The sequence below is a fragment of the Tursiops truncatus genome, chromosome 14, assembly GCF_011762595.2.
Source record: "Tursiops truncatus isolate mTurTru1 chromosome 14, mTurTru1.mat.Y, whole genome shotgun sequence".
In the NCBI taxonomy this organism is placed as follows: Eukaryota; Metazoa; Chordata; class Mammalia; order Artiodactyla; family Delphinidae; genus Tursiops; species Tursiops truncatus.
This window is the reverse complement of record NC_047047.1, coordinates 30,669,718-30,690,146: the sequence shown is the minus strand read 5'-3', so window position 1 is coordinate 30,690,146 and position 20,429 is coordinate 30,669,718. Positions and strand designations below refer to the sequence as shown.

Here is a 20,429-nt window from a genome sequence, read left to right as displayed (position 1 = left end):
TTATGTAAGTCCATTTCCCTGTTCATGGGATTAGTCCTGTTGAATATGATGGTTCTCAGCCTTCTCCCTGCCATGCAGCCTGAAGGCCATCAGGGATTCCATTGCCATTGCTAAAGAAACGAAGAACCATAATTGAAATAGCTTTATAAGATTTTTAAATGCCCCCATATTTGTGATTTTTGTTATCCCTTATCTGGATTACAATAATAAGTATTGATAGCAATAAAATTATTAAAAAGGCCTCGGTACAAACTTCCAGTTATAAAATAAATAAGTCCTGGGGACGTAATGTACAGGATGGTGACTATAATTAATGATACTGTATTGTATATTTGAAAGTTGCTAAGAGAGTAGATCTTAAAAGTTCTCCTCACTATGTGTGGTGATGGATGTTAACTAGACTTAGTGTGGTGATCATTTCGCAATATATACATCAATCATGCTGTACATCTGAAACTAATATAATGTTATATGTCAATTATCTCATTTTAATATACATACATTTTATCTCATATATCTCTCATAATATACATACATATCTCATTTTAATATACATACATACATCCATCTCATTTTAATTATACATACATACATACATCTCATTTTAATTATACATACATTTTAAAAGCCCTGTGCATTACAAGAATAGGGGAAGCAGGGGCATATATATCCCACATCTTATGGAGTTATATGGAGAAGTGTACTTCAGTGGACAGAGAAGATGTCAAAGGAAAAAGAAGTAGGTTGAGCCACGAAGGCCTTTGAGAAGGAAGCAATGAACAGAAGAAGGCACCAGTCAGGGCCTCAGAAAGACCCCTTAAGTAAATCCCTCTGATTCCACCACTACCCCACTTCATCCTAGACACTTTCACACCAGAGTGATTTTTCAAAAACACAGATCAGATCCTGTTTCTCCCTGCTTCCAATTCCGTGGGTATCCTTCACCTGAAGGATTAAGTCCAGACTCCTATGCACACACCCTTGGTAATTCAGATCTCACTCCCACCGGTTTTATCAGCATCATCTCCCATCACTGTATTCAAGCATTTAACGGTCTAGCTATACTTTAACCTATTGGCAGTTCCCTAAAGAAGAATCCTATCTTAAACTTTGCATCTGTGTATTTGCCCTTTTTAAAAGGAAGCATTAAGAAAGGAATCAAATGTTAAATAGTTAGGGCTTGACTACAGAGGACTAGTCACTCACAAAATAGGATTATAAGGGAACCAGAAAGTTCCCTTGTGCAAAATTACCTCCACTCCTTCCCTATCACATTGCCTAAACTCCACCTATACATATATATTCAAGGCAGAACACCTCTCCCTCCCCACGGAGATCTACATTAAGTCATTATCATCTATTACACTTTAGAGTGTAACTATGAGATTATTTTCATTTGGATACCAGGTGTGAAAAAGTCACTGAGGAAATGCAAGCTTTGATGGGGATAAAATAAAGATAATTCTGAAATTAGAAGGAAGGCAGACCTGGACAGATTACCTTGGTTGATGACACTGGTCAAGAAAGGGACAATATAAGGGCATGTGGAACTAAGTATGGTAATGCCAGAGAAAGGAGGCCAAATTATGGAAGCAGGAATCAGAAATAAGTTGGTGCTGAAGGCAAACTTTACCCACTGTGATGGCTGATTTTATGGGTCAATTTGGCTGCACTAGAGTGCTCAGATATTTGGTCAAATATTATATTCTGGATGTTTCTGTGAGGATGCTTTCAGATGAGGTTAACATTTAAATCAGTGGACTCAGTAAAGCACAATGAGCTCCATTACATGGATGGGCCTCATCTAGTCAACTAAAAGTCTGAATAGAACAAAAGACTGACCTCCCCAGAGCTAGAAGGAATTCTCCAGCCAAACTGGACTTGGACTGCAACGTCAGCTCTTCCCTGTCTCCACCCTGACAGCCCATCCTGCAGATTTTGGACTTGGTAGCCCCCATGATTGCATGAGCCAATTCCTTAAAATGAATTTCTCTCTCCCTCTCTCCCCTCTACTAGTTCTGTTTCTCTAGAAAGCCTGACTAACACATCCATCGAAGGGTGATCTTATTGACTTCCTCAACGTGAATATATGTATTTATTTTAAATTTCTAGAGGATAGAGCTTTCAATGACAAATAATAGAAAGTTACTCAAACTAGCTGAAGAGGGGGTATTGGCTAATTAATTGGAAAGGACAGAGATACAAACAGCTTCAGATACATCTATATCCAGGCACACAAAAAATGTTGTCAGAACTCTCTTTGATTCTCTCTGACCTCATGGACAGGGAAAAGACCCTAAAACAGCTCTGGAATCACATCTTTACAGCTTGCAGTCCAAGGGGAGAGAGGCTATTCCTCCATCCTCACCTTTTATATTTAGGCAAGGATTCTGATGGGTCTAGGGAGTCGTATGCCCCACTCTGGTGGCAAAGGTAGGACACGGTGATTGGACAGTTCCACTAGAGTCACATAGAGTCAGGAATAGGTAGAAGTTCTTCAAAGGAAAGGGCTAAAAGAATGAAGGGACACCAAGAAAACACTAACAAAAGATGTTCACTCCTCAGGCTTGAGAACAAAGGGTGCTGACTCCAACTAGAATTAATACATTCCCCAATACTCGCCTCCAGGGTGGCTCCAAAGTTCCCCAGTAGGCAGAACCTGGGGCAGAGTTTTCTACCTCTGCTAGAAAGAAACTCATTCTACTGCCAAGAAATTGTCAACAAATTGGAAACCGTGAGATTAACTGGTCCTATCTACTATTTCTATCCTGTAGGATGTGATCAGAGCCAAAATAGAGGTGGACCATTCAGGGAGCTGCCTAGAGTTGAAAGATGACTCCAAATGTAAGGAGACAGAAGAATACTGTTTTCTAGAGTTTCTTTCAAAAGTCGATTCTGCAGACTGCAAGCACCCTGTGGAATTATTATTGATAAATCTAATGTGGAGAAGCAGAGTATAAGGCTAGGGTTTCCCAAAGGGATGACGTAAATTCCCACTGGACTGGAGAGCAGCCAGCTTCATATTCCTGCATGAAAAAAATGTATACATATGCACACAGATGTGTACAAATGTACACATTTGGCCCATGATGGTCTGAAGCCAGTAAAAGATGGTCCACTAGGAAGCAGCACCTATGAAGACAAGGAATGCTTTTCCCTTTCCTGAGGTAGGAATACTCGGGAAAGGTACGAGGGTTCAATTCCCTAATGGCAATGTGCATAGGCTCTGCACCCAGAATGTCAGGGTCCATGTTCCTGGCTTTTCCACTTAATTTCTATGGCAATGGAATATGTACTTCTCTCTGTGCCTCATGAGGACAATAATAGTTACCCATCTCATAAGATTAAATGACTTCATAAATATAAGGTGCTGAGAACAGGGTCATAGTGAATGCTCAATGAAAGTCTATTTTTATATATTTTGCTCCTTATCATTCTGTATTAGGGCTTGGTGGGGCTCATGGCAGGCACCCCAAAATATGCCTCAATGTCATATTATTTTGAATTAAAGTTACTTAAGAAATGGCTGATACAAGAGGGACTCTGACCCTCCTGTCTCCCTGAAAGCAGGAAATAAATCTTCCATGTGACAGGTGCCCTCCCTGTACTGGGAGATAGGAAGACATCCTTATCACCAGAGATAGGGAATTCAGGCCAGAAGACTACCTAAACAAACCTTGTTATTTCCTTCCTAACTCACTACCCAAGTCCAAACTGTTTAAATTCCTTACTAATTAGCACCCAAACCTAAATTTCTTTGTTCTGTCAATTCCTCTCAAATTAATTTTGTCTAAAAATATAAAAGCTAACGCTTTGGCCACTTCTTGGGTCCCATTACTATGAGACTTGTGTGTGCAAGAATTAAAATTTGTTTCTTTTTCTCCTTTTAATCTATTTTGTGTCAATTTTATTGTTAGTCCAGTCACAAGAACTCAAAAGGGGTAGAGGGGGAAATTACCCACTCCTTGACAGGCTTCACCCTAATTTTGTTTAGTGAAAAACCCTCCAGGTGCTTTGGCCAATAATCTCAGTTTCAAATACATATTGAAATGTCCCATAGTGTTTTTTTGTTTGTTTTTTTAATTTCTATTGTTTAAGACAACCAGTTTTTGTTTTTGTTTTTTTTAGTTTATTTATTTTGCCTGCGCTGGGTCTTCGTTGCGGCACGTGGGCTTCTCTACTTGTGGCATGTGGGCTTAGTTGTGTTATGTGGAATCTTATTTCCCTGACCAGGGGTCGAACCCGGGCCCCCTGTGTTGGGAGCTTGGAGTCTTAACTACTGGCCCACCAGGGAAGTTCCAACAAGCTCCCTTTTGTAGAAAATCTTTCCAATAACTTGGCCTCTCTGTTCTGTGACTTCCTCTTCCAGTAACTAAATCCCCCACTCACCTCAGCCACTTATTTCGTGGCCAGACCCAAGACTTGTCATTAACTGCATCTCCTCCACAATCTCAATTTCCTGTAGCTTCAGCAAGTTAATGTGCCTACCTTACGCAGTAATTCCCATAGTCTAACCTGAATTCATCTATAACGGCTCAGGAAACAAATTCTCCAACCGCAATGCCTGGTTCTGTGAACCAAAAGAAGAAAAATTAAAACTTCTCTTCCCAGCATTCACAACTGCTGGAGTTCTTTCTGTTTCCATCCCTATTTTAATCTCAGTACTTTTGCGGAACAGAATTCCAAAGATGCAATGTACCTATCTTTCCTTTCCTGATATTGTCTGTGAACTGTTGACTCTGAATTCCTATAGAAAAACAAGAGAGAAGGATAATTTGCTACTTGGGCTATCTGAAAAAGCTGTACACATATGGTAGAAAGATAACTGTCCAAATTTTTGGCATGGTACAGATTATAGATCTCTGAGTCAGGAGAAGCCAGTAGAAGGACCAAGCAGTTTCACATCTTTTTTTTCAGACAGATTTTGTATCATAAGGTAAAGCCTGAGCACACTAAGGCAGTTTTTCTCAATTCAGCCTGCTCTGTCTTGTAATCAATGGAAATTTTGTCTACATTCTAGAACTTGGTTCTTCATCAGTTTTCAGCATTATGATTTTTCTTTTTTTTTTTTTTTGGTCTTTCAGTGGGAAGTTATGTGATACTACATTGGGGGCTACTAGGCAGATACCATTTTAAAACTAAAAATTGTTTAGTGTTTTTTTTTAACAAGGTAAAAATTCAGTAAACATAGTTTCAAACATCTCATAAAAAGCTAAGCCATTTTAGAATATCTTAAAAAGATTCTCCCTATTTACTTCTGTATTAAAAAAGTAAATAAATTAGATTGGGGGGGATGTATTTTAAACTGCTTCACACATTATGCAAAGAAGGAACCATGAGAAATGAAGAACAAAAATAAAAATATCCCTGGATAAAATCCACGTGTACAGAAGATGATTCAGGATGTTATAAATAACTCATATGAGGTAAAGCAAACATGCAATATTTATATATCATTCTCTGAAGAAAGGGTATATTTTATTAATCCTCAAGTTCCTTAGCAGATTAATAATAAAAGCTTAGTATATATATCAACAAGTCCAACTGCTGGGCCCAAAGAAATCTCAAATTAATTTAAGGTGAGTTTGCTTCTTTTTCATCTGATTCATCATCCATAACCTAAAACAAAAGAACAAAGAGAATTTAAGAATTAAGGATTAGAAATTGCTATTTTCCTGATTTTAATATTACTTGCTTACCTGAAATACTCTAATCTATAACAATGCGTGTCAATCCAATAAGAATAAATCTACCAACAGCCCCCAAAGTACAAGGTTTGCATCATAACCTGATATTCTAAAAACATAAAAGCAAATTGAATATTAGCAAATTAATTAAAACGTTGGTCTCTTTTCCTTGTCCCAAAGGAGGCTTCCAATAGCAGAGTCTCAGCTGGACAGAGAAGACTATAATGATAACTGGTATTTCCTAGCTGTATGACTAATATATATAACTGACATTCCTGCTTTTTTTTCCAAAAGCACCTGATTTCCTTAAATATATTCTAGGGAGCTATACCAAATTGTTACTGTAAAAATATATATTAGAAAAATGAATCACTAAAAAAGGTAAAGAAACAAAATATACTAGCAACTAATTATTTTGGTCTTACTGACAAACGTTCATTTTAAACCTTAGAAGAATGTGAAGATTTTCATTTCAAGTAAGTTAAGAAAGATACTAATGAATACTTGAAGAAAAAAAAGAACAGATTAGTATCTTTTCATGAGTTAATATATTACTCAGATACTAAAAACCAACTCCTTTGGAAAGGAAAAGAGTTATATAAACCTAAGACTATTTTTTCTCTTCACCATATCTACTATAATTATATGCCAATTCAGGTTTATAATTCAACTGCCAATTCATCACCCACCCTGGACAAGTGAATAAAAACCTTCCTTTGTCAATCGACCAAAGTGTTAACTACTGTAATTTTAAAAAAAGGCATGTAGAGGGGCTTCCCTGGTGATGCAGTGGTTAAAAATCCGCCTGCCAATGCAGGGGACATGGGTTCGAGCCCTGGTCCGGGAAGATCCCACATGCCGTGGAGCAACTAAGCCCGTGCGCCACAACTATTGAGCCTGCACTCCAGAGCCCATGCTCTGCAGCAAGAGAAGCCACCGCAATGAGAAGCCCACACACCACAACGAAGAGAAGCCCTGCTCACCGCAACTAGAGAAAGCCTGTGCACAGCAACGAAGACCCAATGCAGCCAAAAATAAATAAGTAAAATAAATAAATTTATTTTAAAAAAGGCATATAGAGGATAATGGAACAAAAATTAATTTTAAAAAATCCAGATGAATCTGGCTCTGATCTGAAACAATCAATGGAAAAACAATTCCCTCATAGTTTCTTCTGGGTTGAGTAAAAAATGGATATTTACTTCCAAGGAATTGATATTTTTATATCTAATCTCAGCAGCACCCAATCCAAAAAATTTTGTCAATCAACTTCTATTTTAGGCAAAAATATTATTTGGAATGTTTCTAAATATTTAATACAAACTATGTAAACAACATTTACAATACACAAGGCTAAGTGTTGAAGAACACAAAGACCTAGATACGATTACAAACCTCTCAAGGAAATTAACCCTGAACAGAAAACTGAAACAGAAACACAGAAGCTTTGCACAGAAGTACAGCTTAATTCCAAGTGAAGGACTGATAAGAATTTCAGAGAGGAGACGGCATGTATTGTACCAAAAGGACAGGTCTCAATACTACCCAGAGATGAGTGAGTCTCACAGGAGCTGAGAGGAGATGATGCCCTCTCCTTAAAGGCACAGAATTACCTGAAGAGTTTTTTCAAATTTCTAATTTCCACACGCTCTTTCCTTACTTGATAATCTCCATAAGGCCATGCCTCTTGTTTGAGAATTACTGCAGTGAACATCACTATCACTGCTGAGAAAGTACTGTACTATATTCCTTAGACACCTTGGGGCAGAAAAAATGTTGACATCAGGCTATAGATAAAGCTCTATTACTCTACTCAGTAGTCTGTTTTACTGTACAACAAAGTATGATTTCTTGATGAGCTTCCTGCCTGCACATTTAAGAACAAGAAGTGTTTAAATACGAAGTAGTGGAGCTCTTCCACTAAAGACTTCTAAACCTCATCTATAAAATTTCATCATGTTTTGAATCCCCTTTTCATAACTTTTCTAGAGCAGCAGTATGCCCTCTGAGTCTCAGTTTCCCATGTACAAAATGGAAATGAGTTACTTAATATTAATACACTGTGTCATTAGAAGATAAATGAGGTAATACTTGTAAAAACGCTGGGCACATAGTAGGTAATTCATAATACTAAAGTTAATTCTTAAATAAGGAGCCTGCAAGTCTGATAAAATGGTAACACAACGATATAACCCTGGAAGAAAATGTCAGGTCATGAATTTCTTTTCTTTCCAAAAAATTCATTTTAATATTAAATCTAAACTGTCATACAATATTGGCATACCTGTTCTACACCTTCTACTTCTGGAATATAAAACTGCAGCATGTTCTGAATTCCATTTTTCAGAGTAATGATTGAACTGGGGCAGCTGGTACAAGAACCTTGGAGTTTCAGCTGTACAATGCCATCTTCAAAGCCTTTATAGATTACATCTCCTCCATCTTCCTGCACAGTTGGCCTGCAGCCATAGAATATTTGTGATATATTTAAAATAATAGAAGTTTTTGTCAAAAAAATTTAATAAAACTCAGAGCTTAGATTTTCTATTAATAAATGCAGTTAGAGCTACTTTTATAATCAAGAACAGTAACTGTAGCTAGTCTCATTTGTAATTTTTTTTAACTTTCAGATAAAATGTCAAAATTCATTCATACAAATACTTTATCTGCTTATTACATTTTAATCTTGCTTATTAATAATCTTTCTTAAGCATTTAAGATTTCAAATTTTCTAAAAATTATACTGATTACCTAAGATATACTCATTCACTTCTTTTAAGTGAACAGAGTGAGACTGACATGCGCTGGCTTTTTTTTCTAGTTAAACTTTTCATTGAAATATAAATACAGAAAAATGCGTAAATCATGTATGATCAGTTCAGTGAATTTTCACAAAGTGAACATACATTTGTTCTAGACCAAGAAACAGACACTACAACCCCAGAAGTCACCCTGTTCTTCCTTCTAATCACTCCTCCCAACCAATGGTAACCATTATCCTCCCTGCTATCACCCCTGATTAATTCTGCCTATTTTTTAACTTTATAATTTATAAATATAAATTCCGTTTAGAAAACACAAAGTATTAACTCTTTTTTAATCTGGCTTCTTTTGCTCTTTGTGAGATTCATCTACATTGTGGCATATAGTAATAGTTCATTCAATCTCACTGCTGCACAGTATTCCATTAAGTGAATATGCCAGAATTTATCCATTCTATTGTTGATGGACATTTGGGTTAACAGCAGTTTTTTGCTTTTACAAATAGTGCAGCTGTGGAGATTCTTGCAAATGTCCTTTGGTATACATATATATTACAGCTGGGAATGTACCTGAGAGTAGAACTGCTCATCAAGAATATGCATATGTTCAGATTTAGTAGATACTGCCAAATAGTTTCCCAAAGTTATATAAACTTATATTCCCACCAGCAGTACATGAGAATTTCTGTTGCTCCACACATCCTTACCACCAATTGGTGCTGTCAATCTTAATAATTTTAACCATTCCAGTGGATCTGCAGTGGTATTTCATTGTAGTTTTAATTTGAATATTCATAATGACTAATGAGGATGAGCACTTTTTCATGTTTAGTGGTCATTTGGTTATTGTCTTTTGTGAATTATTACTCCAGTGTTTTTGTGAAGAGACTGCTCCAGTCTCTATTTGTTTGTCTTTTTCTTAACAACTTGTAAGAGATTTTAAATATATTCTGCCATATATATAAATATCTTCTAATCTGTGCTTTGCTTCTTCACTGTAAATGATGCCTTTTGATGAAGAAGTCACAATTTTATTATAGTCCAATTTATGTCTTTCCCTTAGTTTGTCTTGTCTTGTCAAAAAACATTTGCCTACCCAAAGGTCATGCAGATATTCTATTTTGAATTTCCTTTGTGATTTCTTTGTTGACCATGGGTCTTTTTGAAGACCATTGTTTAGTTTTCAAATACATAGAGATTCTGTATATACCTTTTTGGAAATTGACATCTAGCTTAATCTCACTGTAGAAAACAATATTCTCAATTATTTCAATCCTTAAAATTTGTTCAGCGTTAAGACTCAGAATACAGCCTCTTTTAGTAAATCTTCCATGTACACTTGAAGAAAATAAATATTTTGTTCTTGCTGGGTGCAATGTCCTATGTGTGTCAATTTAGTCAACTTTGTTAATCATGTGTATAACTCATATTTTATGAGAGTCATTTTATATGTTTGCTCTATTTGTTATTGAGAGAGATGTGTTGGTCTCCCATTATAATTGTGGATTATCTAATTCTCCTTTTAGTTCTCTCAAATAGTCTTCATTTATTTTGAAACTGTTATTAGATGCATACAAGTTTAAAATTGGTATATATTCCTCATAGAAATTACCCTTTTATTATTATGAAAGATTTCTCTTTATTGCTAGTAATGTCTTTAGCTATAAAGTATATTTTGTCTGATATCTGTATAACTACATCAGCTTTCTCTTACTCATTTTTTGCATGCTATATATTTCTCTATCTTTTTACTTTCAACCTTTCTGTGTCCTTATATTTAAGGTGTATACCTCTTACAAGCAGCATGTAGGTTTTTTTTAATAGCCGATCTGACAATCTTATTTTGTTAATCAACCCACGTACATTAAAATATAACTACTAATATGTTTGGGTTTATAGTACCATCTTATTATTTATCATTTTGCATTACTTTGGATTAAACAAGTATTGTTTTTTTATATTTATTTATTTATTTATTTGGTTGCGCTGGGTCTTAGTTGTGGCAGTTAGGCTCCTTAGTTGCAGCTCGCAGGCTCCTTAGTTGTGGCAGACGGGCTCCTTAGATGTGGCTCGCCAGCTCCTTATTTGCAGCTTGCTGGCTCCTTAGTTGTGGCACGTGAACTTTTAGTTGCGGCATGAGAACTCTTAGTTGTGGCACGCATGTGGGATCTAATTCCCTGACGGGGGATCAAACCCAGGCCTCCTGATTTGGAAGTGTGGAGTCTTAACCACTGTGCCACCAGGGAAGTCCCCGTATTGTTTTTTATTATTCCATTTTCCCCCTCTATTGGCTTGGTTATACACAGTCTTTTACTGCTGATTTAGTGTTTATTACACAAGATGCCTATTTGATTTCTTAAACTCTAATATAAATTAGTACTTTTATCAATCCCCAGATAATGCCAAGAATGAAGAATACTTACTCTTTTTTTTTTTATTCTTTTTTTAAAAGATTTTTTGATGTAGACCATTTTTAAAGTCTTTATTGAATTTGTTACATTATTGCTTCTGTTTTATGTTTTGGTTTTTTGGCCCTGAGGCATGTGGGATCTTAGCTTACTGATCAGGGATCGAACCCACACCCCCTGAATTGGAAGGCGAAGTCTTAACCACTGGACCGCCAGGGAAGTCCCAAAGAACACTTACTCTTATACTTATCACCACCTTTTATATCTTTGTCATGCATTTTTTTTTTTTAGTAGGTTAACTCTTCTTTTAAAAAATTTATTTTGGCTGCGCCAGGTCTTAGTTGTGGCACACAGGATCTTCGTTGTGGCATGCGGACTCCTTAGTTGCAGCATGCATGTGGGATCTAGTTCCCTGACTAGGGATCAAACCTCAGGCCCCCTGCATTGGGAGCTTGGAGTCCTACCCACTGGACCACCAGGGAAGTCCCCTTTGTCATGCATTTTAATTCCAGATATATTAAAAACCCTATAGGACATTGTGAGGCCCTTTTTGCCATATACTCTATGTCTTTCATACTTTTTTGCTGTATTTTCCATTCTCTTTTCTGTGCTTCAGCTGGGTATTTTCTATTGACTTATATTCCAGTACACTAATCTTCTCTCCAACAGTATCCAATGTGATGTTCAACTAACCTAATGAGTTCTTAAGTTTAGCTATTATACATTTTAGTTCCAGAATTACTTTTTCTTTTTTTATAGATTCCAGTTTTCTGATGAAATTCTTCATCTCACTTTCTATTTTCTCAAACATTTTATTCACAGTTATTTTAAAGATCATGTCTGATAACTCTCACATCTAGGTTATCTATGGATTTGTTTTATTTTCTCTTGGTCCAGTTTCCAAATTCCATGCCTAGTAATTTTTGGACAATGAATGATGAACAATGTACACGAAAAACTGAAGTGACTCAGGATTATATTACATCAGAAAGGATTCACCCTATCTTTTGGCAGTAGCTCAACCTGCTGTGGAATTAGGTTCACTCAATACTGGACTACAGTTTTATAAGGCTTGGTCTACCTCTGGTTTGTCCACTTTCAAGGGGATAGTCCTCTAGAGAGTCCGACTAAAAGTCTGGGTGTTCCTTGAGGCCCCACACTCCTTGACAGATCCTAAACTCCAATTTTTGTCACCACCCCCAGCACCATAAAACTGCCAAAACTCTGCTCAGCTTTTCAACTGCTTTTTGTTTGACTTCTTAGTCTCTTCCCCTCCATAGCTAAGAACATGTAAGTGCCATGTGGGGAGAACTTCTGAGTATTAAGGCTTATTTTTTTCTTTTCTCTGGGATCTTGCCCTTTAAAGTCAAAGCTTCATTGGAAACCCAGAATTTTAATTTTTGTCTTCCCATCTCTACAAATTTGCTGAAAGCAACATAGTTTCTCTGATTCTTAGCGACTGCCCTTTGCCCAGCTTCTCATATTCTAACCTCACATCAAGAATCAGCGAATGCCCCGAGGGAAGTTTCAATGTGCTTCCCTTCTCTACAGGACCTTATTTGCTTTGGCAGCTATCTAATACTGTCCAACAACAACAACAAAATTTTTTTTTGTATTTTATCTAGCTTTTTTGGGAATTGTCAGCAGGACCACTGGTCTGCTACAAGCAAAAGTGGAACCCTATGGTTCTCTACTCATTTAAATTTATTCTTTTGGGGTAGCAGCCTGAAAAGAGGTGCTCCTCTCCTCACAATTCTCCCAAACACTGTTAAGCCATTTTTTTCTTACTAAGAAATTTGGTATTATAACAATATCAAACCCAAATGGTGACCATGAAAGATAAATTATTATGTTTAGACAGAGTGTTATAAATTGTGAGTGAATATAGAGAATGTACAGGCTTTAAATTCAATTGTCATGGTTACCTATTTTGGTTTACATTAACTTATACTTATTTTGTTAACTCTACTACAACCTCAGAGACAAACCAAAAGTATACTGCTACAATGAAAACTGGCTCTGTAGTATTGATATGTCTGATCTCAGGTAGAAAGATGAGCACATACCGTATTCTAGTATCTAACAATTCCTTAATCATTGCCACAACTTCATCATCATCTTCAGATCCTAGAAACAATTACGAATAAAACATATCAACAGTAGAAATTTTATATCCATGCAAGTACAAACATTAAAACAGAGTGATTTTAACTTAGGGGAAATGTAAAGGTCATTCATTTGATTATCTGAAGAAAAATTAAGGAGCACTGATCAACATTTGGTGATAAATGTGAATACTGAATAATCTGATCTACTAATTATGTTAGGATTTGAATTTTTTGGCCAATATATTTGTAAACTTTCATCCTTCTCAAGAATTGAAAAGTAGCAGAGAAAAGATATTGTCTGAATTTTGATGAAAACTTTGAGACAAAACAGCACACCTGCTTTGTAAGTTAAGTTATATTTTCAATTTCTCAATTTAGTGGTTTTCAAAATGACAATCATACTAAATACAGATGTAAGCCTTATGGAAACTCTAAAATGTTTTACAAATCTGAGCAAAAACTTGGTTTTTTCATTTTGTTTCATTTTTGTTTTTCTTTTACTTTGTAAGCTCATATACCGATCTTCACGTATGCCTATTTTTATGGGTTTTGTATTTTTTTGAAAAATTTCTTTACCATTGGGAAAATTAAAATGCAGCTAATTCAAATTACACTGTGACAAACACTAGAGTTCTGGCAACAATATAAGTATCAACATATTAATATTAAATTATATCAACTTTGAATTTTTTAATAAAAGAAATAAAATATAATAAAGTTAAAATTCTCTTACATCAGCAAACCTACATTCCATTCCACAGGCAACCACTATCATGACTTTAGTGTATATCCTTCGAGTACATGTTAACATTTACAAGTCTATATTTATACACACTATACACACTGTTCTATACCTTGTTTTATTTCTATTTAATATATCTAAAAGGTTTTTCCATATCAGCATATAAAGATATGCCTCAATTTAAAAATTAGGTGCATAGGGCTTTCCTGGTGGCGCAGTGGTTGAGAGTTCGCCTGCCGATGCAGGGGACACAGGTTCGTGCCCCAGTCCGGGAAGATCCCACATGCCGCGGAGCGACTAGGCCCGTGAGCCATGGCCGCTGAGCCTGCGCGTCTGGAGCCTGTGCTCTGCAACAGGAGAGGCCACAACAGTGAGAGGCCCGCGTACCGCAAAAAAAAAAAAAAAAAAAAAAAAATAGGTGCATAGTAATTTTTGTATGGCTTTGTCTTCATTTGGCTAGTTTTTATATTATTTCAGTTGTTTCTAGTTTGCTATTTCTAACAATCCTGCAGTATACATGCTTACGTAAAGTATATATCAGTGTATTTTTGCATATATATCTAAGGGATAAATTCCTAGTTCTGCTGGACTTCCTTAGTGGCACAAAGAATCTGCCTGTCGATGCAGGGGACATGGGTTCGAGCCCTGGTCTGGTAAGATCCCACATGCCATGGAGCAACTAAACCCGTGGGCCACAACTACTGAGCCTGTGCTCTACAGCCTGCAAGCCACAACTACTAAGCCTGCATGCCACAACTACTGAAGCCCGCACACCTAGAGCCCATGCTCCACAACAAGAGAAGCCACCGCAGTGAGAAGCCCACACACCACAACGAAGAGTAGCCCCCGCTCACCACAACAAAGACCTAACGCAGCCAAAAATAAAATGTAAATAAATAAATAAATTTATTAAAAAAAAAAAGAAAGTACTCTTTACATAAAATAAAATTCCTAGTGCTGGGTCAATAGGCTTGTGTATTTTTAAGTTTTGGCAGATGTCAAATGGCTCTCAAAACGTTATATCAATTTTACATACATGTCCATCAAGAACACATATAATTTAAAACTTGTATTATTATTTAAAATTTGCATAAATGGTATATATGTAAGAACATATAAATAAACTCTTCAGTTTTCCTTTATCACTTAATATTTTTTATATCTTTCCACATTGATATCTCCTAATCAAGTTCACTCCTTTTAACTGCTAACATATTTTAAAAATATTTCAATGAACATGCTTCCACATGTTGCCTTGTGTATATTTATCACTCATTTAGAATATATATTATCTAGAAGTGAAACTGATTCATTTAAAGGTGATTATACAAATGTTTGTGTGTGTGTAGATATATGTATACATACACACACACACACACACACACACAAAACAGTATCTGTACGATATTGGAGAAAGGAAAAATTTCATCAACAACAAATATAATAATCACAGCTAGTATTTGAGATCCATGTGACGTTACTCTTCCAAGTGCTTTACATACAATAACTTATTAAAACAATGTACACAAAACAGAAACCACAAAGGATAAGATGAAAATATGCGACTCCATTAAAAAGAAAAACTTCTGTGCTTGCTTCAGCAGCACAAATACTAAAACTGAAATGATACAGGGAAGATTAGCATGGTCCCTTTGCAAAGATGATACACAAATTTGTGAAACGTTCCATATTTTAAAATAAGAAAAAATTTCTTTCTTGTTTTCTTACATGGGACTTTTGTTTTTTTTAGTTTTGGCTGTGTTGGGTCTTCGTTGCTGTGCGCAGGCTTTCTCTAGTTGCGGTGAGCGGGGGGCTACTCTTCGTTGCAGTGCACAGGCTTCTCATTGTTGTGGCTTCTCTTGCTGTGGAGCACAGGCTCTAGGCACATGGGCTTCAGTAGTTGTTGCATGCGGGCTCTAGAGTGGAGGCTCAGTACTTGTGGCGTACAGGCTTAGTTGCTCCATGGCATGTGGGATCTTCCCAGGCCAGGGATCAAACCCATGTCCCCTGCCTTGGCAGGCGGATTCTTAACCACTGCGTCACCAGGTAAGCCCAAGAAAAAATTTCTGAATGACAAAAGACAACTTAAATATAGTGAAAATATAAGGCATGGTTAGGGAGAAGTTATTTGCTATGAATATGCTTAATTTATATATAGTATATTCAGGATTTATACTCAGAATATTTTTTAAAAACTTGCTAGGGCTTCCCTGGTGGCGCAGTGCTTAAGAATCCGCCTGCCAATGAGGGGGACGCAGGTTCAAGCCCTGGTCCGGGAAGATCCCACATGCCGCGGAGCAGCTAAGCCCGTGCGCCACAACTACTGAGCCTGTGCTCTAGAGCCTGTGAGACACAACTACTGAGCCCGCGTGCCACAGCTGCTGAAGGCCACGCCCCTAGAGCCCATGCTCTGTAACGAGAAGCCACCGCAGTAAGAAGCCCGCGCACCGCAACAAAGAATGGCTCCTGCTCACCGCAACTAGAGAAAGCCTGCGCACAGCAATGAAGACCGAACGCAGCCAAATATAAATAAATAAATTTATAAAAAAAAAACAACTTGCTAAAGCCAATACAAAAAAGACACATAATTCAATTTTTTAAAAAATCAGCAAAGTTTATGAACAGGAAATTTACTGAAAAGGAAAATATTGGCCAATCATATGAATATTGGCCATATGTTTGTATATATGAAAACCTTCAGGCTCAATATTAATCAAGGAAATGCAATTAAAACAAGACACCATTTTACCCCTAACATATTGGTTAAAAAAAAAAAGTAAACACAAAGTGATGATGAAGATATAAGAAAGTTGAAATTCTTATACACTGCTAATTTGCATGTAAATTAGAACAATTTACGATACAGCAATTCTGCTTTTAGGAATATACTCTAAAAGTACCCTAAAGCAGGTTTCCACAAATGCACAGAGAGACTTGTACAAGAACACCCAATGCAGCAATGTTTGTAACAGAAATTAGCACAAATAATTTACTTGGATATAAGTAAAGGAAAAAATTAATTAACTGTAATTTAGTCATATAATGGAATACTATCCAGCACTTAAAATAAATAAATGGGTGTATTTCAAAATATGTGAAAAAAGGAAAGTTGCATATAACACAAGTTATTTAAAGTTTAAGAACAAAAACCAATACTATAAATTCCTTGCAGAGACTTACATGTGTAGTAAAAGTTTAAAAACAAACTAAATTTACATACATTTCTGTAATAGAAAGGGAAAAGGGATGGGAGTTCTGGGTCTTTGGCTATGTCTTTAATATTTTATTTAGAAATGAGTCTAAAGCAATTAAGGTAGAGAGTTAACCTCTGTTAAATCTGAGAAGAGGGCAAATTGGTGAGAATTATAATATTATTTTCTATATGCCTGAAAATTTTTATAATTGAAAATTTTAGTTTTGTATAATATATTCAATTTATACACAAGTTTTATAAAATGATGGATGAAACTACTACACATGAAATTTTGTCCCCTCTGAGATTGGTTCCAGGGCTAAATATAGTATAATGATAAAAATCTGTAGTCCCGTGACTTCTGAAATCAAGCCAAATGTAAAGAAAATAGAACAGTTTAAAAAAAAAAGATAAATACTAATTACCCAACACATTACCTGCTTCTCCTGAAGGTGTTTCCTCAGTAACTAAAGGTAAGCCAGATGCAAAGAAATCCATAATTGTAGCATAGATATCTGGTTTCAGTAAATTCCAGTCTAACTCTTCATTCTCCTGTAAATATTTGAAGGAAAACGTTACATTTTCAACCAAGGGCAAAGACAAATACAAAACAATACCTTTAAGAATCTTTCCCTATATATATTCTATAACACTCATTTCTGGAAAATATGTCAGTTAATGTTCCTAAAGGAGCTGGCTTATAATGACTTTCAGAAGATACAATCTTAGAACATCCCCCAATTCATTCATTCATCAAATAAGTGTGCTGTATGTACATGCCCTATAGAGGGGATACCAAAATGACTAAAAGATATTTTTTCATGAGGTGAAGAGAGTTAAAATACTGAATGGATTCTGTGTTTAAAGAGGGTAATAAAGAGACTTTCCATTCTTTTAATAAAATAGGATATAACTGCTTGATGAACTATACAGGATATTTCACGACTATTCAAAAAAATTCAACTTACGTATATTACTTAATAGTATTGAAGAAACCCAATGACATAACTGTTGAACCATAAGTATAACGTGTCTTATCTACGGCTATTGTACTAGAGGACTTGTGGACCGTCAACTAGACTGGTATCCGTAAGAAAGAATCCATAACTATTTCACTTCTAATTCTGGCCAAGTAGTTGATTCCATTAAAAAAAAAGAGACAGATAGTACCCAAATAGTACTAACATCTAAAATGAGAAAGGCAGAATGTTTTGTTTTAATTTTTTAAAGGAGAGCTCTTTAGGCGAAAAACTATTAGAGGCAGTCTAGATTCTCAGGAGGCTGTTAGCTAGGGTCTATGCTTAAATACTATTAAAAAGTGTGTCTTCGTATACAAACGGGTCTATTTTTGTCACGGATTAAGAACCAATTTAGAGACAGTACACAGAAGGTAAAACAGGCACTACTACGAATACAAAAACAAAATTAGTGAGACGTCTTAGTGATTGGTAACGAGTACTAGTTCTAGGTAACATTTTAATAAATTATTTGGAAGATGGATCAGAAGGCTACCTTAGAGCTTCAGTAAGTAGTGGGCTCTACTGAATAGGGAAATATTGGTATTAAAAGAAAATAAATATTATGAAGTTATCTGAATGAGAACAAGGCAGCATATAAGCTGCAAATATACATTTAGGAAAAAAAAAACCCGATGCATAAAGAAGCCTGTGAATTATCAATTACAAGTTAGAAAGGGAAACAGGCAATCACTGAAGCTATCAGGTAAATGGGATAGTCCATGATGAGGAAGGTAATTGGAAGAAAGCACATCAATCTACCAGTCTATCTATTAAATATCAATGTGTGCCCTAACTTGGAATATTATTTATTGGTTATATCATTTCATTAAGAAAAAATAATGGAGCTGGAGAAATTTCAAAAAGGGTAACTAAATTACAAAGGGAAAGGGAAATAAAAGATGACTTACCAAAATCTAATCAAGAAAAAAAAAACCTTTTGTAAGCTATAATCACGTTTTCATCCCCCCCCCCAAATTTATATAACATAGGCTATATGTAAAAGAAATAAAAACTTCTTAAAATACATAATTTCCTATTTGTAAAATGAAGACAAGAAAAACTAGTTATAAGAATTAAATTTTTAAAAAGTAAAAATAAAGGGCTTCCCTGGTGGCGCGGTGGTTGACAGTCCGCCTGCCGATGCAGGGGACACGGGTTCGTGCCCCGGTCCGGGAAGATCCCACATGCCGCGGAGCGGCTGGGCCCGTGAGCCATGGCCGCTGAGCCTGCGCATCGGAGCCTGTGCTCCGCAAGGGGAGAGGCCACAACAGTGAGAGGCCCGCATACAGCAAAAAAAAAAAAAAAAAAAAAGTAAAAATAAAACCCACGGTAAATTAACTATACTTCAATTTAAAAATGGTTTAAAAAGAAGAATTAAATTAGATAATGTATGTAAAGCACTAGTGCCACATCAAACATGTTGGCAATGCTAGTCCTTTTTTCTCCTTCAAAAAACATCAAAGAAAGAAAATTGGGGGGCTTCCCTGGTGGCGCAGTGGTTGAGAATCTGCCTGCCAATGCAGGAGACACGGGTTCAGCCCTGGTCTGGGAAGGTCCCACATGCCGTGGAGCAACTAGGCCCGTGAGCCACAGCTACTGAGCCTGCGCGTCTGGAGCCCGTGCTCTGCAACTAGAGAGGCCGCGACAGTGAGAGGCCCGCGCACCGCGATGAAGAGTGGCCCCCGCTCGCCGCAACTAGAGAAAGCCCTCGCACAGAAACGAAGACCCAACACAGCCAAAAATAAAAATAAAATAAAACAAAAAAAGAATAAAAATTGAAGAATAACAAAAATAGGTCAAATGTCTATGAACAAGTAAAAACTAGAGATTGGTGAGCACACATTTGCTCACCACAATCCTACATTTGGGGGAAACCACTTGAAACCTGAAAATTCAATTTAGGAAATTTTACATCATTGTTTCCTTCTACAAAAATTTCTTTGAATGCATACTATGTGCTAAGCATTGTTGTAGGTGAGCTAACAAGATGGACTATCTTTATCTTCATGGAGTTTACATTCTAGTGCCGGAAAGAGAGGTAATAAAAATAAACAATATCATTAAGAGATAGGTGTAATGAAGAAAATAAGGTAATAAGTGCCTGGGGGGAGTTACCACTTTCAGTAATATGGTCAAGAAAGGGTTTTCTGAGAATTTAGAAAAAATAACACGTTAAACAACCAGGAAGAACATTTTATAATCCGGATATTTGTGTGAACAACCATAGCCACTGGGATCGCCAGCATGGAAGAAAATCCTAATTCTCCTCCTCATATAAACAGCTGCAAGAGAGTACTAGACTAGATGTAACATGTTGATAACTCAGTATGTCCCCTTTCGTGGTGCAGCAAGAACTCAAGAGTAATCCTTTCAAACTGCTTAAGAGGAGCTAACTGAATACTTTTGATTTTGATGCAAAATTGGGCAAGTGACTAAGTTCAGTGCACACATATCAATTACAAATTTAAAAGAATAAGTATAGTTCAAATTTATATGGTTCATTTCTCATT

At 36.3% G+C, this 20,429-nt stretch overlaps 1 protein-coding gene and 1 non-coding gene across 9 annotated transcripts in view; one reads left to right on the top strand and one right to left on the bottom strand.

The window, feature by feature from the left end:
• Positions 1-5,456: 5,456 nt before the first annotated feature.
• NFU1 (NFU1 iron-sulfur cluster scaffold) overlaps positions 5,457-20,429 on the bottom strand; it is a 28,027-nt gene continuing 13,054 nt past the window's right edge. For 7 of the 8 annotated variants that reach the window (XM_004330792.4, XM_019943202.3, XM_033838369.2 and 4 more), the window contains 4 exons: positions 17,338-17,452; positions 12,924-12,984; positions 7,972-8,146; positions 5,457-5,619 (listed from right to left, as the gene is read on the bottom strand). In XM_004330792.4, coding sequence (XP_004330840.2) covers positions 5,575-5,619; positions 7,972-8,146; positions 12,924-12,984; positions 17,338-17,452 — 396 coding nt within the window. In that variant the 3' untranslated portion in view covers positions 5,457-5,574. Of the gene's footprint in view, positions 5,620-7,300; positions 7,446-7,971; positions 8,147-12,923; positions 12,985-17,337; positions 17,453-20,429 lie in introns of all 8 variants that reach the window. The other variant, XR_012325664.1, reaches the window with a different exon arrangement.
• Positions 15,296-15,402, top strand: LOC117307992 (U6 spliceosomal RNA). Its single transcript, XR_004521933.1, has one exon. It is a non-coding gene; the product is annotated as a U6 spliceosomal RNA (small nuclear RNA).